Source organism: Solanum lycopersicum, chromosome 7 (genome assembly GCF_036512215.1).
Source record: "Solanum lycopersicum chromosome 7, SLM_r2.1".
Lineage (NCBI taxonomy): Eukaryota > Viridiplantae > Streptophyta > Magnoliopsida > Solanales > Solanaceae > Solanum > Solanum lycopersicum.
The window spans coordinates 69,998,572-70,024,395 of record NC_090806.1 but is presented as its reverse complement, the minus strand read 5'-3'; the positions used below and the strand labels follow the sequence as shown (position 1 = coordinate 70,024,395).

Here is a 25,824-nt window from a genome sequence, read left to right as displayed (position 1 = left end):
TTTCCTCGCGGGACGAACTAGGTGTATTGCTAACGTCTTAACGGATGTACATAAAAAATTTTGGTCATTTCGTTTCGTGAATTTCAGATCACAAAAAATATATGGACTATAACACACGAAAAATGACAAAATCTGCATTTATCTGCTTTGGTGCTCATTTGAACTTGAATATGTACATGTTTTCCTCATGGGACGAATTGAGTACATTGCTAACGTCTTAACGGATGTCCATGAAAATTTTCGGTCATTTCTTTTCAAAAATTTCATATCACAAAAAATTCATGGATTATAGCACACGAAAATCTATAAAATCTGCATTTACCTGCGTTGAGACTCGTTTGAACTTAAAAATGTGTGGTGTTTTCCCCGCGGAATGAACTGGTCACATTGATAACGTCTTAACGGACACAATGAAAAATTTTGGTCATCCCGCGGAAATTCCAAATTGAAAAAAGATCTATGAACTATAGTACACGAAAATCGATAAAATTTTATAATACATATTTGGTTGTTGACAACGTAAGGCATTGTTTACATACCGAACATTTTAAAACTATAAAGAATTTATTTACATTTCTTTTTTAAATAACATATCTAGTATAATCTCACAAGTGGGGGTTCGGAGAGGATAGCATGTACGCAAACCTTGTAGAAACGTGAAGAAGCATTTTTACCTGAACCTAGCAACAATAACTCCTCTGATAGACCCAACAAATGCGTACAATATCACAACCAGACATACCATTGTAAAGACGCGAAGCATGATAGCTTTGCTTTTCCAACTTTCAATTCTTTTCTGAGTTAAGTACATCTCTACAGGGAAATAGACGACGATAGGCCAAAATGTTATCGCTCCGGACACCCCTACGACCTGGTTGAAGTAAGGGAACAATACAGCAATCCCAGTCATTATTGCAACATATGCTGTTCGGAAGAATAATCTCATAAAATTCAAACTAAATGGCAGCATTGATAGAGGTTTCAGAGTGTGATTCTTGTGAACAAACTTGCTATCTGGAAATTTTCTGGCAAACCATCTCTCAACTTCTGCAAATATTGGCTGGCTAAAAACCTGTAAAGCATATTCAAGTCGATACAAAAAGTAAAGAAAATATAACTTAGGCAACCAATGACGGAGCTAGAATTTTCACCAAGGGAATCTAAAACATAAAGAAGTAAAGACAGAAATCAAGGTGATTCAACATCTACTAGCTAGTGAGATGAGAATTGTCAAAATGATATAAGGAGATGACAATCCCCTCAACTGATATGGGACACTATAACAACCCTACGCACCCCGGCTTGGACAATTGGAGCATCGATAAAATAACTTAGGGGCTCAATATTGTGAAACACAACAAGAAGAATGGATTTGCTTTGTAAAGAAATAGGACTTGCGGCCTAACTCAAGAACAAAATCTAGCTCGTGAGGTAAGGATACTTTTGATATCATATAAGGAGACAACAACCCATTCTCTCAACCAATGTGGGACACTCTAATAAGTTTAGAAGAAGATGTCAAAAGTAAAGATATCCACTAACAAGGAAGAGTTATTCGGTTAAAAAGATTGTGAAAGCATAAACGCAATAACAATGACAACTACACCTTAGTTCCGAACAAGTTAGAGGTGAAGGTGTAAAAGTTGTATAGGAATAAAAACATGGGGCTACAATGTTATACTTGACAGAACACTTCAAGTAAAAGTACCTGATATCCACCAACAAGATGAAGAATAACACACGCATTAGCAAAGTCTACAAGCCAATATGGTTCATAGAAACCGAATCCTGTCAAGAGATTCCCTGGTGTGGAATTACCAAAGGCTGCATAACCAAATCCTCCACAGCAAAGGTAGAAAAAAGTTGTAATACAGGATGTCATAATTGAGACCTTCTTCATGGTGATCTTTTCTGGAGGAGGTGCCTTTAATGTGTCCTACATATTTGGAAGTTTTCATTAATTGTTTAGTGCAGCTTAATGCTGATTAAGAAAATTATTTAATTTAGAAAGCCAAATTGCAGCACCTGAACCTCCAGAAATATAAGAGAGAATGGAAAGGCAAAGGCAATGTTCCCGAGCGCTTGAGCAACCAACCATACTTTCTCAGCAGCTGTAGAACTTGGCAGTCCTGTAATGCTTCCTTTGATTTCTCCATTTTCTGCATATCAAGATTGCGGAATGGAATTTTAAGATAATGACAAGTTTGATCATCTATATTACCTGAGATTCTAGGCCTGAACATGCTTGTTATTGTGAAGATTTTAGGACTCTAAAAGCATGCAAAAAGGTAACCTACCTATTACTTTGGCTAAGCCAAGTGCTGATCCGATAATTGAATATGTGAAGGACATGACAGCAGCAACTACGGAGAGCCACTTCATATTCGGAAAATCAGGAATTTGAGACACTATAACTTGGATTAATCCAAATATTACCATATACCTAGTACTTTCATATCCACAGGTAGCCTTGTGACCTTGATCATGATAGCAGTTTGATTTCTGGATAGCTCTGGAAGCATTTAGAGGATGCATTATTAATATCAGCTTTAGAAAAAACCCTCCCAATAGATAGTTTGAGAATGCACAGGAGTAACAACTCTCAATTCTTATGTATATGTGCTATGCATTATAGCCTTATTATCTATGATTCTTTATTTCATTGGTTATATGGGACTCCTAAAATCATTTAGGGACACATTCCCTTAATCCACTAATATACATCGAATGTAAGTTTAATTTTGAGAATATATGATAGCAATATCAACTTTATATGTACACTAAGTACTGTGTATCCTTTTTAATATTCCTAATCCCATTGGTTATGGAACTTTTATCTCCTTGATAATGGAACACCTATCCTAATTTCACTAATTATGACATATACTTCTGTATCCCCCTCTAGTTATCTGATTAGAATGATGACATGGATACAAATCTCTGCTTATAGCTAGATTCGTACGGTTCGGACTATATTGTTTGGTAATTCTTGAACCCTTAAGAATCCTTAACAAGTTTATTTATGAACTGTTAGCAGTCAAAGGAATCTCAGAAGATAGTGTAAAATAAAAACCTCATTAGTTTAGAGCATTGGCTGGGCCACCTTAGGCTAAGGATGGTCCCGTGCACACCCTTCGCTGAAATATTATGTGGTGTACAAAGGTTAAATGTTAACTGTGAGATATTATGAGTGTATGTTTGATTTTGCACACCCTTAACACAACTGAGAAGAAAATCTGCATACTCTTTCCCAAACTCTTGGCTCCGCCACTGGACTTTAGAGGAGATAATAGGTCTGAAGCATGAATTTGGCAAGAGGAAATTAAGTTGTCTGATAGTATGGAAATGCAACCATGTAAACTAGGATAACCCAAACAAAAATTCAGTATGATAAGCAGCAAAGCTCATAAAGGAAATGTACGTGCATAAATTGTCAGAAGGAGACATTGATAATACTAGTAGAGAGAAGATCAATGACATACTGTATGCTGGAGGCGGATGTAATTGTATATATAATTGCAAGCTTGATGAAATTTATACGAACAGCGATTCCACAAAACCAGGCATTTCTTTTTCCTGAGATGCCAGAAAAAAGGAATTTGTTGCGTAAGCCCAAGTATATAACAGCCCTCTTGAATTCAGTAAGGTAAGAAGACCCTTGCTGCCAAGTCAAGTTCTACATAAGGACAGTTAATTTTGGCATCCCATGAACTATCCAGTTGGTCCTCCAATTAAGAGAAAACTAAAGTTTTACGATGGTTAGGCCACCATGTCCTTAAAATCTATATATAGACTCCTGGAAGAACGACGTGCTTGCTTACTTGAACATAATTTATTTCCACGAAAAGTAAGGAAAACGAGAAGTAAATAAATGGTTCATCTGAACTGAAAAAGTGCAGGACATAGGATTTTTTCTAATTTATTCTTAGCTTGAATTCTCACCTAAAATCTTCTGTACAGCATCAAGATAACAGCCATTCCTATCAGGGCCAGTTTCTGGATCAGGAGACTTATAGCAATTGCAGAGAAGAAATACAGAAGTAAGAGAGACACAAGCAAATACGAGCATAGTCAATGGACCAGCAACCCAACCTAGCTGTGCCATGCTCCATGCTAATGATAGAACACCAGAACCAATTACTGCTGTAATTAAATGTGCCAAAGCTGTCCATTCATTTCCTGAATTTTCACGGTGAGTACACATATTAGCTTCTGTGAGTATCATCAACTTGTACAGGTTTCAATTATTGAAAGAAACTATTAGAAACTAATACTACTAAATTAACACAAGAAAAGATCAAGATGATTAACCCTTTTTACAGCTTGTTTGGATGGTTTATCTATTGTTACTTTAAATACATTATTTGTTTTTTGATTGTTACTTAAATTTACTCTATTGCTTTGTATTGTCAAATTCATTGTTATGGAACGAAAAGTTTCATCTCATCAAGATTCTTGAGATGGGTTCACTATGGACCCAATTTTTTATTGTCAAGATCCAAACTTTTTGTGTAAAATGAAGCTTAAATGGTCAAATGGAGATAAAAAGGGGTTTCCAGAAAAAAGGAAAAAGTGAAGTATGATACCAAAAACAAATATTTTGACCTTATAGTATATTGGGAAAAATATAATTGAAGTAAAATAAAAAGGGAATTTTTGTTACCTGTTCTTTTGAGGGCAAGCTTAGATGATTGGGAAGAAGAAGAAGAAACATAATTTGGGTCCAAAAATGGCATTTGAGAGTCACTTTCTTCATCCAACCCCATAGCCCCAGCTATCACTATGAATCTATTTCTGAATATTCCAAATTTAATGGGAACTTCTTTCTACAAGATACTATTTTTTTAGTGCAAAATTCCCTTCTTCTTTTTTTAGAAAGTAAACAAAAAATTGTGAGCCATGTGATATTAAAAATAAAATACGTAGAACATATTAAAATATATTTTAATTTCACAATCCTAAATATATTATCTGAAAAATTAAAATTAAAAAATTATCAAAAAAATACGTTTATGTTTAGTCCTCTTATATCAAAAAAAGTATGTAATATATTGAGATTTTAGCGTATGGAATTACATTATAAGCTTATCACATTAAATATTTACTATAATTATGTAAATATTTAATAGCAAAGAGATCAAGGGGGGACATTTTGAAAGACTAAATATGTTTATGATGTATTGTAAGGATTAAAATTTGGAATTTACTAATGATTAAGGGGACAAAAATGAGATTATTGACACATGTTTATTTATTTATATTATTTTTAATGATTGAATATTAGTATTTCTATCTAACCTATAGTGGAGTAGGATATTTTGTACATTGAAAAGGAAGGGCCGCAACTTTTTGTATGATAGTTATATTGGTGCCTTTCAACATCTTTGAAACGTCAAAAAAAATGAATTATTAAGTAGACGTTCAGCTATGAAATTTAAATATTATTTAGCGTTGAAGTCACGATATTTAGAATTTTATATATTTATCTAAAAATAATTATACTCTTGAATTTTAGAGATAAGCATAATTATTAAACTTGACTAAATTATATGAAACATACAATCAAATATATTCTAAAGAGTAATATCTCAAAATAAATAGTCATATAATGTCATACAATAGATTCTATATACGAGCCACTATATGTTAATATTTAGTTACTTGAATATGCTTTACTTACTCAAATATAGTCCAGAGAGGATGGTGTTTAATGTAGACTTACTCATACCTTTATGGTAGTCGATAGAAGTTGTTTTTAATAAATTCTCGATTCAAATAAAATATATCGAAAATCAAAGACTGTATTTTTAAGTTACTGAATGAGATGTGTAAATTCCATTAGAAGAATGGCATGAATAGAGTGTCTTTTGGCTTACAAATCTTACTAGCTAGCTATTTAATTGTAAGATTTTACATTTCAAGCTAATTTAGCTTTAACTATTCCCTCAATTGATCCAATCAACCCCAGTAAAGATACAATCAAACAAACCATACTGAAACCTTCAAGAAGTATCCATTTTCTTGTCCAAGCTCCAATTTTTCTTTGCACAATGTACATTTCCACTGGAAAATATATGGTCATAGGCCAAAAGTTCAATGCTCCCAAGATTCCTAATACCTGGTTGAAATATGGAAATGCCATTGCTATTGCTGTTGTAGATATAACATATAGAGTTCGAAAACATAACCGGAAGAGGTTCAACTGGAGAGCTGGCAACACTGGGAGTTTGATGGCGTAGAAATTATTTATGAATCTGTTCTGAGGGTACTTCTGAGTTGCCCATTTTTCAACAAATGCGAATACTGGCTGGCTGTATACCTAAGGAAACAAGCATTTTGTTCGTGTTAAGGTTAGAATTGTCGTATACCAAGTAAAGGGTGGAAGGAAAAGACTCGGGTTTTAGTACTACCTGATACCCTCCAACCAGATGGAGGACTATGCAGGCATTGGCAAAATCAACAAGCCAAAACGGCTCGTAGAAACCTGTCAAGAGGTTCCCTGGTGTGTCGTTCCCAAAGGCTGCATATCCGAAGCAACTACAGCATAGATAGAAGAAAGTGGTGATAACTATCGCATTTATTGACGCCTTCTTCATGGTCTGATTTTCTGGTGGAGGAGATTTTAGTGTATCCTTCACTCCATAAAAAAGAACATCTTTAATATTAGAAGAAACAGCAGCAGTCTTTGTGATACTTTTAGTGTAACTATTCCAACTAAAAGTGGTAGTGTTACTGTAATGTCTTGTATGGTTTCACAAACATTAGCTAAGTTGATATTTACGCTCCGATATTGATCTTGAATTATTTTTTTTGGAAAACTATACATGACGACAACTATGCCTCAGTTCCAAACAAGCCGAGCTCTGCTAAATAAATCAATATTAAATGACCGAGTATCAGGGCAAATTCTAAGAGCTGAATCTATTTATATCTGACTATTGATATATTAAGAAATGCCACAAGTTAAGACTTGTATAGTTGCGGAATATCAATACCTGTATCTCGAGGAGAATAATCGAATAAGGATAGGCAAAAGCAATGTCTCCGAGTGCCTGGAAAACTAACCAAATCTTCTGAGCAGCACTCTTTGTTGGTACTCCCACAATGCTTCCCTTGATACCCCTATTATCTGCAGATCCAACATCAATGGGGAAATGAGACAAGAAAATGCTTGCTCCATGATCAGAACTAAAATCAAAATACACGAGATTCTTTGATATATTTTTGGAAATCGAGATGAAATAACAAGAAACAGAATGAGAAAAAGAACAGTCAAGGCTTTACCGATCACTTTAGAGAACCCAAGGCCCAATCCGATGAAAGAGTAACAAAATGACATTAGCGCAGCAACAACAGACAACCATGCCATGTTATGAAAATTTGGTATCTGCGATGTTACTATCTGAATAATGCCAAAAATCAGCATGAAATTATTTGTCCCAGTCTGGCAAACAGCTTTTTCTCCTCCTTTATGGTAACAATTTGATCTCTGAATTTCTCTGCAGAAACTTTCGGTCGGATGAATAACTTAACAGAAGCATATCTCATTCAGCTTGAATTGCATACACTGTCTCTTGCAGGCTAGGCATTACTATAATGGATATAATGTTATCTAATAACCCGACCAAATGACCAAAGAAAAATGTTTTAGATACTGCTATCGAGACACTTAAGAATTCAGAGAGGCAAAAATCTGAACTGCATATATATGTATATAGCTAACTAACCTCATACTTGTTGCACTTGTAATTACATAAGCAATACCAGTCCCATAGAAGCTCACATACTGAAGCAAACCACACAACCACGTCCATTTCTTCCCTGAACGAGTATAAGTCAAAATACATAAAAGACGCGTCTAATCCCCTCCCCCCAAAATAATGTAAAAGAGGAATCCTCATATGAGAAACTTCTAAAAGAGTTACAAATTCTATGTTGTAGGATGGAACAGTCTACCAAGATTAACTCTAACGGCATCAATGTAAGAGGGATTTCGCGTTCCTGTTATGGGATCAGGTGACCTGTAACAATCACATATGAGAGATGCAGATATGTATGTAACAACTGCAAAACAAAGCATGGTGATTGGCCCTGCAATCCATCCTAATTGTGCTGTACACCAGGCTAGAGATAGAACACCAGCTCCGATTACAGCTGAAATGATGTGCGCAACTGCAGTCCACAAAGTTCCTGGCAGGAAAATACACGTCGACTATTGTTTCTTAGATTTAATCCTAGTCAATGTTATAAAACTCAGTCCCTCTAGAAAATTTTGAGACAACTTAAAACTTACCAGTTCTAATTGTATCTGCATCATCTTTGCCTGAAGATTTCTCTTGTTCAAGAGAACATTGAACTTCCATATCCGACTGATATATTCTTAGACACGGACCCTAAAAACCTTAAAGCAACTCTTTGAAAATATGCAGGTGGCTCAATGATACTACATAAAGCCTTCACCTATAAGTAGAAACGTTCAAAGACAATACTCCTCCCTTCACAACAACAGCACTATATACTATATTGAACCATGTAGTAGTGCTAAGTTCTCATAAGTCATCATATAATGAAAAAGATGGGGGGAAAGAATGTCTTTGTTGGAGTTAGGCACAAATTTAGTCAACAATGATGGAACTTCCTCTATAAAGAAATGTTTGGCTGTAGTTCTTTTGCTGTAATTCTACCCTTTAACTGCAAATAGATACAATTTTTAAAGAAAAAATATCTTCTCATATAATTTTATATAAGCAACAGTCCAAATTGAACCTACCAATGAGATAGACATTTCACAACTCACAAGGGGGGATGACTATTTAAACATAGAGTCCAGTAACTTTTACCCATTTTTGGATCTCGTCACTATGTACATAATATATTTACATTCTCAGACTCCATGTGCATGTCTTTTTCAAAGCCTAACAGGTCAAGCCAAACTTAGGTTCAAATCAATGTTTGGTTTTTTTGGATGCTAGTATGAAAACAAAAAGATATTAAAATCAATGGAAAATCACAAATTTGGTCGATGTGATTGGAACTGTCAAGTAACACCAACAACACACTCAGTGTAATCCCACTAGTGGGGTCCAGAGAGGGTAGGATGTATGCAGACCTTACTCATATCTTTTTTGGGTAGAGGTTGTTTCTGATAGACCCAAAACTAAAGGTCCCACTTAGATTTGAACTCGGGTTACTGGATTCAGTATCCAATGTCCTAATCACTAGACCATGGGACCACTAGACTGCCTGTAATGTCACAATAAGGTCAACAAAAATCTAGAGTATGTAAAATAATCCATAATCTTTACATTGTTTCAATTATGATACAGTAAATCTCAATTTCTTAAAGCCACTTGAGTTCTCAATAACATGATTATATTTATATTTTATGTTCTTCTTAGTAGATTTTTTTTATTTTTTCTTTCTATTTCCAGGGATGCAAACTCTCAGTCACAATAGCTACACATAACTGTTAAGCCTTCTCTCCGAAAATCATCCAACTTCCTTATGCAAAATAAATGATGATGATGATCAAATCCCAACAGAGTGATTTCTCTCTTCTGCCTAAAACTTGGTGATAGAGTTATCCAACATATGTAATAGTGGTAGGTAGCAGCCTAGCAGGTACCAATCAAATAGTCGAGGTGGGTAAATTAGCCCCATTTTGTGGCAGAGCCAGCATTTTTACTAAGTGATTCCAAAACATCTACCGTATATACATAAAAAATAATAAAAAGGTAAAAGATATAAAATGAACAGTAACTTACCTAGGTAAAATCCTGCAGCTTCCAATAAAGTGTGATTTATGGTAGGGCCAAGCAGAGAATCTGGAGACTTATAGCAATCACAAAGTATGGTAGTTGCAAATAGAGTCACTACTGCAAAGAGTATAATAGCCAATGGACCAGCTATCCATCCTAATTGTGCTATACTCCATGAAAGTGATAGTACCCCTGCCCCTATAACCCCTGTTATAATATGTGCTCCTGCAGTCCATATCGTACCCTTTTTCCCAATACCTGAGTATACAACTACAAAAAATGAACCAAAACCCAAGTTAGTACTAGCAAACTAACAACCCCAAGTCATAAAGATAGTATCTTTAACAAAATCAAGACCCCATTTACTACACCTGTTCAAAAAGACAGAATCTTTTAACAAAATCAACACAACATTTTGCTACACCAAGTTAGAAAGACAGAAGTTTGAGGCAAAATCAAGATATCAATTTGATACACCAAGTCATAAAGATGAAACTTTAATCAAAAATCAAGGCACCATTTACTACATCTATTCAAAAAGATAGAATCTTTGAAGAAATCAAGATACCATTTTGCGTAAAGTCATCAAGATGGAATGTTCAACAAAAATCAAGATACCATTTTGCTACACCAAGTCATACTCCCTCCATTCCATATTGAGGGAATTTGTGAAGAAATGCAAACTTATTAAGAAAAACATTCATAGACATAATTTAGACTATACTTTATACTATTGTCCTTTGTGAAATAGTAAATATAACTTTGCAAGTAATGCAATTTATCTCCTAGAAATAATCAAACTTCATTAAAGGAAAGAACATATATGGAAAATGTTTCAAACATCAAACTTGAACTTTGAACAATTCAATTATTTTGAACAATGAAAAAACCTCAACAACTCAGTTAATATGGAACAGAAAGAGCAATAAAGATGGAATTTTTAACAAAAAATGAAGACACCATTTACTACACTTATTCAAAAAGATAGAATCTTTAACAAAATCAAGCCAACATTTTATTACAAGTCAGAAAGACAGAAATTTGAGCAAAAAATAAGATACCATTTTGCTATACCAAGTCATATAAAGATGGAATTTTTAACAAAAATCAAAGACACCATTTACAAACCTTATTCAAAAAGATAGAATCTTTACCAAAATCAACACAACACATTTTGCTATACAAAGTCATCAAGACAGAATTTTTAACTAAAATAAAGATACCATTTACTACAAAAGGTCATCAAGATAGTATATTTTTAAGAAAAATCAAGTTACCATTTGAATCAGAAGAGCCAGAAAATGTTGCCAGCAGCAATGGGGTTTCTGTATTATGTTCTATTCCACCAGCCATAAGTTTCTTTTTTTTTTTCTGTTTATGTATTCCTCGTACAATATATAAAAAATATATTTATGATTAATAATAATGAGTCCTGTTGTTGTTTTTCAATTGGTTCTGGCCTATAAAACAATATGTTTGGCATTTTAATATGAACAATTAATATCTATACTCCTTTTTCTCTACACGTCACCCTAATTTTTTATTTTTCCACCCCATATTCATTATCACTATAGGTGAGCCTTCTTAGGTCATGATTATGACAATAGAGCCTATTAATCTCATGATTTATGAGAAAATTTTGATAAAATAGATATAATTACAATTTATGTATTAATTGAAGAGTTGTATTGGAGGTATAATTGTACGTGTTAAAAGAGTTTCTATATCACAAGGAATAATCAAAAAAGTTGTATGAGGAGACTATTAGGCATGATCGCGAAAAAGAATTATGTCCGCACATATATATTTGATACAAAATTCAAATATGTAATTATGTTTCGAAATTTTTTGAAAGTAAAATTTATGTCTATATGTTTTTTCCCTTGTGTAATTTCCCTTTTTATTTTATGTCTACAATAAGATTCAATTATTTTAGATTCAGATTCGTCCGGCATAGAAACCCCTTGATTTTTCGTAGAGGGAAGTCATTTCCTACCGATTTTTTTGTATTTCTAAGATCACTAAGTTAGGTCATACTAATATATTTGTGTCGTATAAGACTACTCAAAAAGAAGTTTTTTATCAACACACAATCTATTGAAAGAGAAACGTCACTTATTAGGTTGTTTTTCTATTTTTTAGAACTCAAATTTAGGTTATCTCATTAAGAGTATCATACGGCAAAATTTGGTGATAAAAAAAAGTTTTTTATCAAACACAAGACCTATTAAAGAGAAACGTTACTTATTAGATTTTTTCCATTTTTTAAAACCCAAATTAGATTCTCTCGTTAAGAGTTATCATATTTTATCACAGGCAACATTTGATGATAGAGTGATAGTTAGTAGTTACAGAAGCTATTATGCACACACAAGTCACTGTACTTGAAAAAAAAACGTTGACACCAACGGATTTTGCTTGGTCTATACGTCTCTGACTACGAGCACGTGCGACCTATAAGTTATAGAGTTTGCGCTCAAATTAGTGAACTATAGTCTAGAGTTTTGTGACTTAAAAAGTCACACAAAGATGCTTTTGAATTGCATTCGAACTAAAGTCATAAAAAAAAATTTGGCTTCCAAGTTTTTTTTTGAACCTGTTTTATGTTATTTGGGGAAAAAAAAACAGAATATAGCTAAACATTTTTAGATACAAGCACAGAGTATTATCCATGAGTTCATATTTTTTCTGTTTGTAAACAAAATCTGAACTTTCTTGCTTTGGGACTAAATTGGTAAAATTAATGTTTCTGTCATTTTAAGTAAAAAGAAGTTCCCAATGATTCAAAAAGTCGATGTGAGTGATGGTTGGCTAGAATTTTTATAAATGACAGCTTCCAAATACTTCAATAGAAATAGTAATTCATCTCTGCCACGTAAAGAATTAAAGTATAAAGTTCCTTTGCACTAAAAACATGTTTTAAAAACAGCAACAAATATGTTCATACTGTAGAGAAGAAGTAAAATGACAAAAAGTCTATACACACAGTGCCACAAAAACTAAGAAATGAAGACAAATCATAACCTGCAACTCAGTAAAAAGCATAAACTAGCCACTTCTGAACCTACATATATAGATTTTCTTGATTGATTCAAGTCTCTAGTGGGATCTGTCTTGGTACATTTTGCTGCAAATAGTCACCAGAACTGATTTTGTGTTGATCATCATCATCATCATCAACCTCTACAGTAACTATGTGGACAATAGTAGCTGTTTCATTTTGATCATGTGGATGTTCCTTTAAAGACTCAAATAACTCAACTATTTTATCTACATGAACTGCCTCTGAACTAGGGTTGCCCTCTTGCGCCTGCACATCTGTTTTATCTCCAGTACCGGCTACTTCTCTGTCACGCTCCTCCTCCGGTTCAATCATTTTATCCACAACAACCGGCGCTTCATCAGCACCACCGCCGCCATACTCTCCGCTGGTAATTCTACCTTTAATTACCGACCTATACACCAAAACAAACGAAGACAATCCTAAACCCGCCGTAACTCCGGCCACCCCAAATCCCGCCATAGCAACTCCCAGCACCGCAGCAGCACCAATTAAGAGAGGACTAAATATAACTAGCAACGGAGAAGTTACTACCAAAAGTATAATTGAAGTGAGAAAACTAAAACACATGAACCCCAAAATTGGGGCTTCAATTGCAATTCCAGCTATTGCTGCCCAAATCTTCGTCTTTCGGGTCGGATTAACCTCCATCAATTCCCTGTTTTCAGCCATAATAATTTTTTTTTTCTCTGAACACAAGTATAAATGATTATCTGATCATATATTATGTTCCATATTTGGACGATTTATGAAAACAGGACACGTTTCTGATACTTTTCTATACGTGGTGCATCGCAAACAGAGTCGATTTGTTTTGAAGTTATCGTGGCGTTATAGAGTACAGTTTCATTGTTTATCCAATGTAATATATGTATCTAGATCACACATTAAATAATAAGTCTATACATAGCGTAGAATTACTATAAAGAAAAGAATATGATTTTTTAAGTACTAATAGGATAACAATAGACTAAATTGAGAATTTTCGTCCTTGTGCGATAAAATTTAAATAACAGTGTCTAAATTTTAAAAACTATGAGAAGTCTTCAACTCATGGTCATCTTGCAGTTTTCACGTTTCAACTTTAACATCCCAAAGGTATAATTCTTGATCAGGAACTGTAATGTTAATGGTGAACAATCCAGAGGATTCGTCGTAATCAAACTGTACTTCTTCGTTGTCAACATGAATTCGTTTAGGCTTCCCAGATGAATAAGCTCCAAACGTTCCACATCCGCGAACCTTCATGGAAACTAGTCCACATTTTCCCTCTGTTTCATATTTCACCTCTTTGATTGCTCCTCCTGAATTGAACATATTCACAAGACCAATCGGAGCAAATCTTGATCCTGTAGACATTTCATTGATTGGAACAACTGTAAAGACTTCATATTCTCTCGCGTTTAGAGTGATTGGAATCGAAGTATTTTTAGGAAGATTGATCAATTCCCCTGCATTGGTTACAATCAGGTGAGCATAATGTGTATTTTTTTTTAAACCAGAATGCAGTATAGGATGATAGAAGTGATTGAAACAGCTTACTATGAAGATGAGAATACAGAATGGCATCGCCGGTCCATCCATCATGAGCAATCCTTGGTAAGTAATTGACATCATTAGCACGAACAATCCCAGTTATTGTCCCTGGTTGACAATCGTGGATTAGATTCTTCTTGCCAACCTTACACCATCCAGCACCTTGACAGTTGAATACACCGACTACTCCATTGAAATCGTTGAGATTCCAGATTTTTAAAAGACTGCATATACATAAGGTACATTACAAAATACATCACAGTTGGAAATGATGGTGAAAGTATCTGATCAAGCAATTACCTTATCCCGTCTCTTGCTGGATCAGAAAACAAGCAGTCTCTAGTTGGCCTTCCTGGAAGTTTGGCGCGTAATATGGAACCATCTGGAAGTACAAGCTTCTTCAGAAGATTAAAGTCGTGCTGTCCAGGCTTGTCACTACATGGAAATAGGCAGTATTGAGAAAATATTAATGAAAATCGGATCATACACCAAATAACTAGCTGTTCTTAAGGTATATATAAGCAGTACCTAACGTAAATAGCACAGCCTCCAACAGCTCGTGCAGCTCCGTGGTATTCAGCCATGGGATGCACACTCTTAACATATTACAAGCATTTTAGTGAGTTCAACCTTTTTTTTGATAAGTTGGAAAGTATACTAAGAAACTGAGATTCATATCATCAACTCACGTGAAACATATCCCAATCAGGCTGCATGAATTCACCAAGGAAAATGGTGTTGTACGCCACTGATGCTATGTGAATTGTGTGTGATGCAGGGTCTCGTGGCCAGAAATCATCCGATGCTCTAATTACAGCTGAACGCTTTGCACTACACAAAGCAAGGGAAATAAAAACTGGATCAGAACATATATGGTAAGAGTATCTAGCATCTCTTTACGACGATTCTCCATTTCTTAGAACTAATTCAGTTTATAACAATTACAAGCAAGAAAAAATTACCTGAACAAACTATCATTACTATGGCTCATGCATGAAATAATTCCATTATCAGGAAAATTTCGAGCAATAGATGCCTCTAATGCTTGATGATACTTCCTTGCGAGTTTTACCCTTCCACCATGACCAGCTCCAAGTGTTTCAAGGATGTTCTGAACATCTACTTTAACCCCATCTATACCCGCAGAAGCAAGGTATGAGTGCAGTTCATTATAGAAGTATAAAACTTTCTCAGGGTTCACTAGACCAAGACCGTTCTTTATCAAGCTGCTCAAAGCATCATCAGGTTCCTGTGACTCAGTCCCGGGAGATGAAACTGGGAAAGATAACTTGGATTCATAGTGTTCCATCCCAGGGACCCCGGGTCTCACACCGCCCCAGTAACCAGCAAGTGCATGCCACATGTACACATACCTAAAGTGCATGATCCAAAGAAGGAAAACGCTTAGTTGATAATTAAAAGGACAGCACCTGATAGTTGAAGATATTGAAGAACATACTTCAAATTGTGTTGGTCTTTGATATTGGTAACAACATGTCGAAGTCCCATTGCAGGATCGTTAACCCTATGACCTTCTTTTCCATTTTTCTGAAACTTATGGTTCTCTTTGATATGAGTTAACCTGTTAGCAAAGCTGAAAACAACCAAAGAACGATCAGAACATTTTAAGGGGTCGCTAAACAATGATGATGATATTTAATGTGTTCCATCTACTCACTTTGCATGGTTATCAGCAATGGATTCGATACCATCGGGATCCATACTCACTGATTGCCATCCATCATCAATGAGTACAAACTTTGGGGGAATACCTCCTTTCTCCAAACTAAAAAAGAGATAAAAGTTTCAGCACCCTATGCAATGCAGGAATTTAGAAGCTAATCACTATCAAATAATTGAAGTCGATTACCTCTCTAACCCTTGCTTCACTCCCTCTGAAGTAACGGTAGTATAGAAAGCATCCCACGTGCACCATCCGAACCAGTTCAACATGTCTGGCATCTGAATCATGATAAAAACATAATATTACATATATTCAGAAGTAATGATGTCAATCGCGCTTGCAGAAATTAGAAGACATTCAAAATGTACCTTCTTTCTATCACGGTGACAAAATGTCTGTAAATGCCTCTCCACCGTCCTGTGTTGATGAAGAATTTTAACAATCATTTGCATTTCAGCAAGGCAAAATGTCTATGGTACAGTTATCAAATTGGTGGAACATATGAAATCTCAAGCAAAACATAGATAAAATTTGATTATTACAATGAAAATAGGCCAGGAAAGGCATTTAAAGATCAAAATAGTTATACAATTGAGGAACATAGCATATATATTCGAGACAATCATATTTTTGTTGAGTAGAAATAGCACTAGATCATCAAAAGGTTGTATACATCTTCCTTTTTCTCTAGGCATTTTTCGGAAAGGACTCCGTTTTCCCCATTACCATATAGTTGTCCTTGGGACGACTCTATAGTTATGTGAAGACAATGAGTTGCACAGTTGACTAAGGAAATTTCTTCAAGAATGGAAACCATGAAAGAAAGGACTAAAACATACTTGACAGCATTAGTGATGACATCAAAAGGGTCTGGTCCAGCTGCTACGTAAACCAAATGGCTTCCCTCGAAATCTTGCACAGCAGGATCTCCTGCAATCAACCATCATCATTAGCATCACGAAAATTGGTAAAGACCATACGACAAGATCCAAAACGTATCAATGGAGATCGTAATATCCATACCACTTTCCAAACATATCTCTAACTCATCGTTTGAATTCCCTTGAAGAACGGCCCTAAAATCACCTTCTAGAATAGGCAAGAAAACAACATACAATGCTGAATTTTGCTGGTTGTCTTGATCAAAATTTGAACCATCATTTCCTTCTACAATCAAAAACTGAGTCTCGAATGGTATATCTTGGCCAGATGTACCCATTCTCTGTGTCATCCACCATAACTTGAACCGGAAACCACACATAAATCTCAATCCTCTGCAAACCATTCAAACACGTAAATAATTTCCTTGTTAAAACCAAACAAATCACAAAGCAATCATTACAACAAAAAAATTGCAAATTGTACTTCAAAATTCCCAAGGATTCTCAACATTTAGCCCCCATTTGGTCTGGTAGATTTTAAAGTTGAAACTTGTAACTAGAAAATTTGAAATTTTGAAGTTGTGTTTGGACATGAATCTTACTTGGAAAATTTTTGAAGTTTTGTGAGTAGAAGTTTCAAAAACTGGGTTGGAGTAGATTTTGGGAACTTGAAAACATTTGAAGATCAAATTTCCAAAACCTGACCAAAATTCATGGCTAGACATATATTTAAAGACAAAGCTTTCAAAATCTATGGTCAAACGCTGGCTTAGATTAAGAACATGGAAAGTTTTAATGAAGTTAATACACAATATCCTCTACAAACCATAATCAAGCATTCAACAAGTAAATAACTTCCTAGTAAAACCTCACATGAAAATCAAGGAACCAAAAATGCAATCTTTACAACAAAGAAACAATCTTTACAATAAAAATGCAATCTTTACAACAAAAAAACAATCTTTACAACAAAAATGCAATCTTTACATAAGAACAAACAATCTCAACATTTAGATAAAACACATATAATGAAGTTAAAACATAAAACGCCATTATCATCAAAGAATCCTTAGATTCATAAACAAAAATTCAAAAATTAAAACCAGACGGAGAAAATAACTATGAAGATGAAGAAGGAACATACTGTAGTTTGCCAATAGGGAAGACTCTATGACTACCAATTCTGTCTGAATTAACACCAAGAAATGCCCCATTAGTAAAAGCTTTACCATTTGGCTGAGTAACAATAATATTTTCATCAACATCACTTAGAATGCTTTGCCCCAATACATTAAGCTTTCTTTCAGCCACACAAATTCCTGCTCCTACTGTCATCTTTTTTCTTTCTATAACCAAATAAACAAGAAAACACCCAAATGAAAAAAAAAATATTATCTTTATCTTTTCTAAAACCAAAAAAAAAAAAACACAAGGAATATACAATGACAAAATCAAAACTTGTATAGCAATTAAATTTTGAGAGCTGAGAAAAGAAAAGCTTGGGAGGTTAATATAATGGCCGGATTTTATGCGTTTTATACAAAATATTTTAGGCTACGTTACAATCAAATTAATTGGTACATCCAAAAAAAATACTCAAGTTATTATTCTGTTCAAAAATAAGTGTCATCTTCTATATTTAATATTCAAAATACATATAAGTATGTTTTTTTCTTAATTATAACTTTAATACTCCGTTAAGTTACGCATTATTTTCTATCGATTTCTATGTGAACGTGATTTTTGTTAAAATAACATGTATTATAATATGGATATAGTTAGGGGCCTGCGGAGGCAGCATATATTTATGGGTTTAAATTTTTTTAATGAAAAATATCACTATTTATATATGGTTAAAAATTATTTTTTAGATATACATAATATATGTTAAATTGTCTTTCATTAATTTGTATATTTATTCAAATTTTAAATTTATTATTAAAAATTCTAACGTACTAACAAATGGTTGGTGGGGGACTAGTTGCTCGTTTTGATCCAATCTAGATTTTTTATTAAAAAAGCTTCATGATCTTCCCAACCAAAAAAAATTGGATTTTTTTTCTGTATTTTATATTACTCAATTTTTTTTTCCCTTATACTTTTCCTTTTTTATGGCGGGAAGCAACGTAATGAAACGGAAATATCTTCCAAATATTTTATTTATTTATTTTCTTAGGTAATATATTCTTATCCTTCCATTATAGTTATCTTAATATTAAGCATTCAATTAGAATTAAGCATTAAAATAGTTGTATCTCAATTATTATCCTTTTTTCTTTTTTCAAAATGTTTTAATATAATTTTTATAATATTTTTTCATTGTATTTTTATTTTCAATTTTTTTTTAGATCGCACTGATGTAATGCATCAAAAAATTGTGATTATAATCATGTGACTGATTGGATATTTGGATTTTGTGAACTAAAATTTCTTTGTTTTTGACTAATAATAATTGCATTCATATCGTAATGACATGTATATGATGTGTGAATAATAAATATGTTATAAAGCCACTTGAATGAACAAACAAACTATGAAAGATAAGTTTGTATTGCAGACACGTCAGCTTTTATATGATTTTGACATAAACAAGTCATTGACAACTCGGATACTACTCATACTAGTATGAAATAATGAGAATAGTTCTACGTCCAATAAAATTTAGACTCAAACAGAGTCGATCAGTTATATTTTTAAAAAAAATTTATGAAGTAATATATACGAAAAATTAAAATAATTTTAATTTTTTATTTCGTAATTTGAGAACTTCATAAAAGCGATGACTATTCTTGAAAAATAATGAACATCATTCACTAGGTTGTCAACAAATAGATCCACAAACCACAAATTGAGGTTAAATGAAGTCGAGCAGTCATATTACAAAAAAATCATGAGCTAATACACATAAAAAACTGAAATAATACTTAATTTTGGTTTCGAGGCATGGAAACTCCAAAATAAGTGGTGTTGGTCATTGAAATATAATGAGAATAGTTCACTAGGTCGTTTCAAACGGACCTATAAAATATGGGGTAAAATGGATTATACAAAAGAAAAATTGATATAATCCTAAATTTCAATTTTATAATCACGAAACTCAAAAAAAAAAAAAGCGACGCTAGTCATGCAAAAGGCAAAGAGTATATTTCACTGTATCGTTCTAAATGAACTCACAAAATTTATAATTAAAAAAATTTGTCATTCACATCTGAGAAATATATGAACTAATACACACGAAAAATTATAATAATTTTAATTTCTTGTTTCTAAGTTGAGAATACCAAAATTTGATAATTGAGAATAAATGAATATGGTTAATTAAGTCATATTGAAGTATAGTAGGATTTTATCATTGTTAATAATATTGTGTATATATTTAAGTTTAACCATGTGATATTGTTCATTGAATCTAACTAATCAAAATCCGTGCTAAATAATCGAGTAAGTCCACATACGAATATTTGTTTTTTCTTCATTTTATTCATCTTTCAAAACAAACCGAGAATACAAAAAAGGAAGTCTACTAATAATAGATAATTATCAACGGATTTCTCAAATTATTTTTAGCTTTAAAACATGATCGAAGAAGTTGGATGAAACCTAAACTAGTTTAGAACATGATATTTTAGTTCTAACAGGGCTCAATTGGACACCCTTTGTCGGAAAATAATAAAAAATATACAAGTAATATGATATTTGCAATGGTTAAATAATATAGTTTGGACACCCTTAATATAACATACTGTTATTTCTGAACACCCTTTATGAAATTTCTATCCCTGCTACTGACAAAGATATAATGAGAAATTATCCTTCATATAGAATAAGAGTTGAGCGTGTAAGGCTATTAATTCATTTATTTTTACTCGCTTTATTTTGATGGTCTATTTGACACTTTAATTTGAAATGTTATTTATATTGAAATGAAATATAACAATCGTCGTTCAATGATTGATTTCTCCGATCCATTTGAACCAAGAGAAACATATGATGTTAAATCAATCACCTCCTCCATCATTTGTTTTCCACAAATAATGCCACAATTATATGATAATGACACATGCAATCATGGTTACGTGAACCATCTGCTTGCAATTTCAATTTTCAAAGTATTTCGCAATAAAATACTATCACTATTTCGATTTGTTTATTGGTTTTGATCTGATTAGAAGTTTTTTTTTTTCTAAAATCTTTTAATCTTGCACTTGCAAAATAAGAGATAAATAAATATATCAAAGTATCTTTAATTTTATAGTTTTAAACATATCATGTCAAAAGCTAAAACTAAAGAATCATCAAAGAAGAAAAGAAAACATTTTTTTTTCTAAACGGATTAAAATTAAAAATAAGACAAAGAAATCGGAGAGTGAGCAATTTAAGTCTTTTAACATACAAGCTTAAAACAAATATAATTTAGCTAATTTCATCCATTTATAATGTGATCTATGGGCTCTATTTTGATCCTTACTATAACCTTATCTTCTCAAATTATGGATTTTACACAAATATGTTGGGACAATTCAATGCCAAAGCCTCAACCATTTGCCCTTTGGGCTTATAGATATAAAACCCATCATAAATGTGGGCTATATATATATTTATATGATTTGTGTCATCAAATGTCTCATTTTCTATGATTTTAAATCCAAAAAAGAAACAATAAATAGACTGATTTCAGCAAGATATGTCAACTATAACAATCAAAGACCCACAAAAATTTTAAAATGTATTTATTTCATTATAGAGCAATGTGATGCATAACGCTATCTAATTCAAGAAATTAAAAAAATGGTCAGTTTCAACTAAGTTGAAGGGAAAAAAAAGTAATGGTAGAGCACAACTGTTGTTGACACATTATATAATTTATTACTACAATTTTAGTCGTGTTTTATGAATTATTTACTATACTTTTAGAATTTAATAATCGTTTGGTTTCTAGAAGATATAGAACATATGGAAATAAATGATTAGAACATATGGAAGTTTGAGATTCAAATCTTACGTTTCTATTTGTAGAATCACATTTATTAGGGCATGACTTTTTCCTAAAATAAAATTTTATTATATAAATTTAAATTTCTTAAATTTTAATATAAATATCAAATATCAAATTCGTATAAAAATTCAAGGAGACGGCAATAGTCAAAACGAAGAATAGTGACATTTGTGTGATGAAAAGGAGGTGCTATAAAAAAAAATTATGACGTACAAAATAAAAGGGAAGTGCCTTCTAGAAGAATTGCCATGTTACAAATGAAGTGACCATCATTAACTATGAGCTTTGAGACCACAGTTTTGGTAACGTTCCAAAATTTTAGATTCAAGATTTAAAATCTAATATAAAGTTAAATACTATATAGTACTTCTCTCGTAGTGTTGCTAAGTTATAATAACCCAAGTTAATCAATATATTAGTATTTTATTTTTTCTTTGTATTAAGATTTGATTTATTTGAAATAGTACGAAAAAATTTATTTAAATATATGCATTTTAATTACACTTTTATCTAAAAATGACATAATTAAACTTTATATTATGGAATTTATTCAACTCGTCCATTTAATATCGGCTAACCAATGGATGAGTACAAAGGTAAAAATGCATAGTCAGCACACAGTCTTTCAAGTTCCAACTGTAAACCCATAGAAACAAACGGTGGGTGCTTAAGATTTATATAAAAAAAGATCTCACCCTCTTTTTAAAGTACTCACAATTTTCTTCCTTCTTCTCACTCCACTGAAAATATCATTTTCCGATGGTTCAATCCCTAACACTACCGGCCGGAAATACTTTCCGTTTTTCTCTACACAACCTTCCTTCTTCCACAGCCGGTTTCAGATCCGGAGTCACATTTCCCCGAAGGAATAATCGAACAGCAGCGGTATATGCCGCCGCCGTTGCGGAAGCACCGCCGGAATTGCAAAGGAGAACACCGGCGAGTCTCTACGATGTACTAAGGGTAAAATCAAATGCGTCACCCAAAGAGATAAAAACAGCTTACCGGAATTTAGCTAAGCTATACCATCCCGATGCTGCGTCTCTGTCGGAGGAATCTTCCGACGGACGGCATTTCATTGAGATTCACGAAGCTTATGCTACGTTATCAGATCCTGTTTCTAGAGATCTCTATGATCTCAAGCTAAACATGAGCTCCGGCCGACGAGGTTTTGGGAGCTCCGGCGATGGAATTCGTAGGAATGGGTCAGAGTTTTACCCGACCCGAAGGTGGGAAACGGATCAGTGTTGGTGACGTCAGATGATTAGGATTTAGGGGACCCACTTTGCCGCGTTAACACTGTATATATCCTGTAATTTTTTTTCAATGGAATTTAAAAAAAAACAGGTCTTGTTTGAGGATAATGAGTAAAATGTATATTTGTCAATATTATCTCTTATTCATAATAAATTAGGTTAATTCTTTTTAAAAAATGAGTAAGGTGAATTATGATAATACTTATCAATTTTGAATTGACTCACTTCTTAAAAAAAAATAAGAGTAACTTTATCATTTACCTTATTAATTACGAAGTGGTGAATTAAAATTTAAATTTTTTATTAAATTTTACCTTTTTTCAAGTAATTTATTGATGTACAATAGATTTAAAAAAATTATCTTTTCTTGACTTATTAGTGACAGAAAAAATATCACTTTGTGGAGATGGAGAGATTGTTTTTGTATGTATGATAGTTATGTTATTTGACTCGCATAATTTAAGGAAAAATATTTTGCAATACTTTTACAAATTTAGCAAGATAAAATACAACTGAAAAAAAAATATTTGTATAGATATAGGTAATACTTACTAATGAGGTATTTGATTTGGTGTAAGACATGATGGTTATTATTTTCACATGAGGCGTGATGAATCAAAATTTTAATCAATGATGATCTTCTACTAATTAAGGAAAGATTTTTATAAAAAAAATTGGGAGAGATGGTGGTAAAGCACAACTATTACAAAGACATGTGATAATATTACTAATTTAGTGGCTTAAGAAATAATTTATGTGAAAGGTTTCTAGAAGGCTTATCTTATACTAGTTGAATGCAATTACAATTGAAAGCTATTTTTAGTGCATGAAGACCTATCCAACCTTCAAAGTACAAACCCAAAAAAAAATCATGTAGACGTCAATAGTACCAATTAATGAATAATGATAATGACTTCTCTCCAATTTTTTTGTATCTAAAAGCATTGTCCCCCACCTCTCCCCAATTTTCAAAGTATTAAATGATGTGACTAAAAATGATTCCAAATGGGTTTTAAGAGTCCAAAATGATGATCGAAAATTGTAGTTTTGACAAGTCAATTAGTCATTTGGAAGTCTCAAGTAAAAGTATTCAATTACTTGAAGGTAAAATTTTGACCCAATTGTAAAAAGAACATTTGTTATTGAGTTGATCGAATTGTGTTGGTATTTGGACACACTTTGGCTTGTTTGAACTTGGTATAATCTCCTTTTCTTTTCAAGAGCAATGGTTTATTAAAAAAAATTATCAATTTAATCAACAATAAAATTTACAAAATAGGATTAAAAAGCAATTGAGTTAAAGTCAATAATAAATTTCGTTTCATTTCGGAGAAAATATATGAGAAGACGAAGAGATTTTAAGGGTGAGCTCTGGGATATTCTGATGCCTTCTATGTTTCAAATAGACTAAAAAGTTTAATCGCCACTTATATATCGTGTTACCACTTAGCAGAGTCCTGTGTTTTTAATAAACAGTCACTACCCCTGGTATGTGTCGCTTTCCTAATCAAAAGATAGGAGAGTTAAATTTAAAATGACAATACACTTAGCACTAAAAAAAACTATCTATTGGAGACAGGTTGACAAGAGTCATTTAGGATGGCATGCCCACGGGGAGAGGCCGATCTCACAAGCTGCCCAATTATAGTAAAACTTTATCAAACATAGTTTCGTTTTAATTTAATCATATATCTGATTTGTTCTTTCACAAGAAATAACAATGTTTCAAATATTAATCCATAATAAAATAGAAAATAGCAACACTAGTTGTCTTTGTACGCAAACATTGTGTAGTAAAGTGAACTCCATAATTTATACCACTTCAACAACATATGATGGAAATTCTACATCTACTACTACTACAACAAGTCAACTCCAAATCTTCTAGAAGATTAATAAACAAAAAGCTCTTAATCTTCTAGAAGATTAAAAAAGTGCCTAATCAGCGCACAGTGTTTCATTTTTCAATTGTAAAAATTAAACAAAAAATCGGTGGGTATGCCCGCCGTCCTTGGTTTAAAGATTCCCTCTTTTTAGACTTTTTATAAAATCCTCTTTCTCATTTTCTCTTTCATCCTAAAACAAAATTTGAAATGATTCAATCCCTAACCCTAATTTCTTCATCTCCCTTCCCCTTTCCCCTTCATCAATCCTCCAATTCCGCCGACGCGGCGATACAGTCTAATCGCTACAGTTTATTCAACGGAAAGAGTAATCGGAGGGGGAGAATATGTGCATCTGCCGTTGCCGAAGCTCCGATGATGATGGAGAAAAGATCGGTGAGTTTATATGAGATTTTAAGAGTTAAAAGAGATGCATCACCGAAAGAGATTAAAGCTGCTTACCGGAATTTAGCGAAATTGTATCATCCTGACTCTGCTTCTCTGCCGGAGGAATCGTCCGACGGACGGAATTTCATTGAGATTCACGATGCTTATGTCACGCTATCTGATCCTTCAGCTAGAGCTCTCTACGATCTGAAGCTGAGCGTTGGCTCTCGCCGGCGAGGTTTTGCCCGGTCGGTTGATGGATTTCGTATATACCCGACCCGGAGATGGGAAACGGATCAATGCTGGTGATAGGAGATGATTTAGGAACCTGCATTTCTCCGCACTCTACTTTTTTTTTTTGTCTAATGGCATTTTTATGGAG

The 25,824-nt window shown here is 33.2% G+C and overlaps 6 protein-coding genes across 11 annotated transcripts; 2 read left to right on the top strand and 4 right to left on the bottom strand.

The window, feature by feature from the left end:
• Positions 1-470: 470 nt before the first annotated feature.
• LOC101266842 (probable amino acid permease 7) lies at positions 471-5,146 on the bottom strand. Of its 4 annotated transcripts, none has more exons than XM_069287590.1 (8): positions 4,664-4,909; positions 4,093-4,179; positions 3,943-3,980; positions 3,483-3,576; positions 2,298-2,512; positions 2,026-2,159; positions 1,709-1,936; positions 471-1,072 (listed from the first exon to the last, which is right to left on the bottom strand). In XM_069287590.1, exons 2-8 carry the CDS (start codon positions 4,170-4,172, stop codon positions 671-673), a joined length of 1,191 nt encoding a protein of 396 aa, XP_069143691.1. In that variant the 5' UTR covers positions 4,173-4,179; positions 4,664-4,909; the 3' UTR covers positions 471-670. The 4 variants fall into 4 exon arrangements, with proteins under 4 accessions (XP_069143691.1, XP_069143690.1, XP_004244012.1 ...); XM_069287589.1 differs by lacking the exon at positions 4,664-4,909 and adding an exon at positions 4,312-4,495; XM_004243964.5 differs by having other exon boundaries at positions 3,943-4,179; positions 4,664-5,146.
• Positions 5,147-5,804: 658 nt separating this feature from the next.
• LOC101267140 (probable amino acid permease 7) lies at positions 5,805-11,210 on the bottom strand. 3 transcript variants are annotated; one of them, XM_010325929.4, is made up of 8 exons: positions 11,036-11,105; positions 8,294-10,028; positions 7,957-8,212; positions 7,728-7,821; positions 7,285-7,499; positions 6,996-7,129; positions 6,411-6,632; positions 5,805-6,319 (listed from the first exon to the last, which is right to left on the bottom strand). In XM_010325929.4, exons 2-8 carry the CDS (start codon positions 8,315-8,317, stop codon positions 5,918-5,920), a joined length of 1,347 nt encoding a protein of 448 aa, XP_010324231.1. In that variant the 5' UTR covers positions 8,318-10,028; positions 11,036-11,105; the 3' UTR covers positions 5,805-5,917. The 3 variants fall into 3 exon arrangements, with proteins under 3 accessions (XP_010324231.1, XP_004244013.1, XP_069143692.1); XM_004243965.5 differs by having other exon boundaries at positions 7,957-8,190; XM_069287591.1 differs by lacking the exon at positions 7,957-8,212 and having other exon boundaries at positions 9,765-10,028; positions 11,036-11,210.
• A 1,431-nt stretch (positions 11,211-12,641) lies between these two features.
• Positions 12,642-13,491, bottom strand: LOC104648541 (oleosin Ara h 10.0102). The gene has a single exon (XM_010325931.4). The coding sequence runs from the start codon at positions 13,489-13,491 to the stop codon at positions 12,850-12,852; it is 642 nt and encodes a 213-aa protein (XP_010324233.1). The 3' UTR covers positions 12,642-12,849.
• Positions 13,492-13,681: 190 nt separating this feature from the next.
• On the bottom strand, positions 13,682-18,403 carry SIP (alkaline alpha-galactosidase seed imbibition protein). Its single transcript, NM_001247834.2, has 13 exons — positions 18,065-18,403; positions 17,063-17,313; positions 16,879-16,969; positions 16,408-16,456; positions 16,226-16,317; positions 16,034-16,141; positions 15,815-15,949; positions 15,318-15,728; positions 15,045-15,186; positions 14,884-14,951; positions 14,656-14,790; positions 14,362-14,579; positions 13,682-14,270 (listed from the first exon to the last, which is right to left on the bottom strand). Exons 1-13 carry the CDS (start codon positions 18,253-18,255, stop codon positions 13,891-13,893), a joined length of 2,271 nt encoding a protein of 756 aa, NP_001234763.2. The 5' UTR covers positions 18,256-18,403; the 3' UTR covers positions 13,682-13,890.
• A 4,272-nt stretch (positions 18,404-22,675) lies between these two features.
• On the top strand, positions 22,676-23,170 carry LOC101267425 (chaperone protein dnaJ 11, chloroplastic). Its single transcript, XM_010325932.4, has one exon. It carries the CDS (start codon positions 22,676-22,678, stop codon positions 23,168-23,170), a length of 495 nt encoding a protein of 164 aa, XP_010324234.1.
• A 2,095-nt stretch (positions 23,171-25,265) lies between these two features.
• Positions 25,266-25,751, top strand: LOC101267721 (chaperone protein dnaJ 11, chloroplastic-like). The gene has a single exon (XM_004243967.5). It carries the CDS (start codon positions 25,266-25,268, stop codon positions 25,749-25,751), a length of 486 nt encoding a protein of 161 aa, XP_004244015.1.
• Positions 25,752-25,824: the final 73 nt, after the last annotated feature.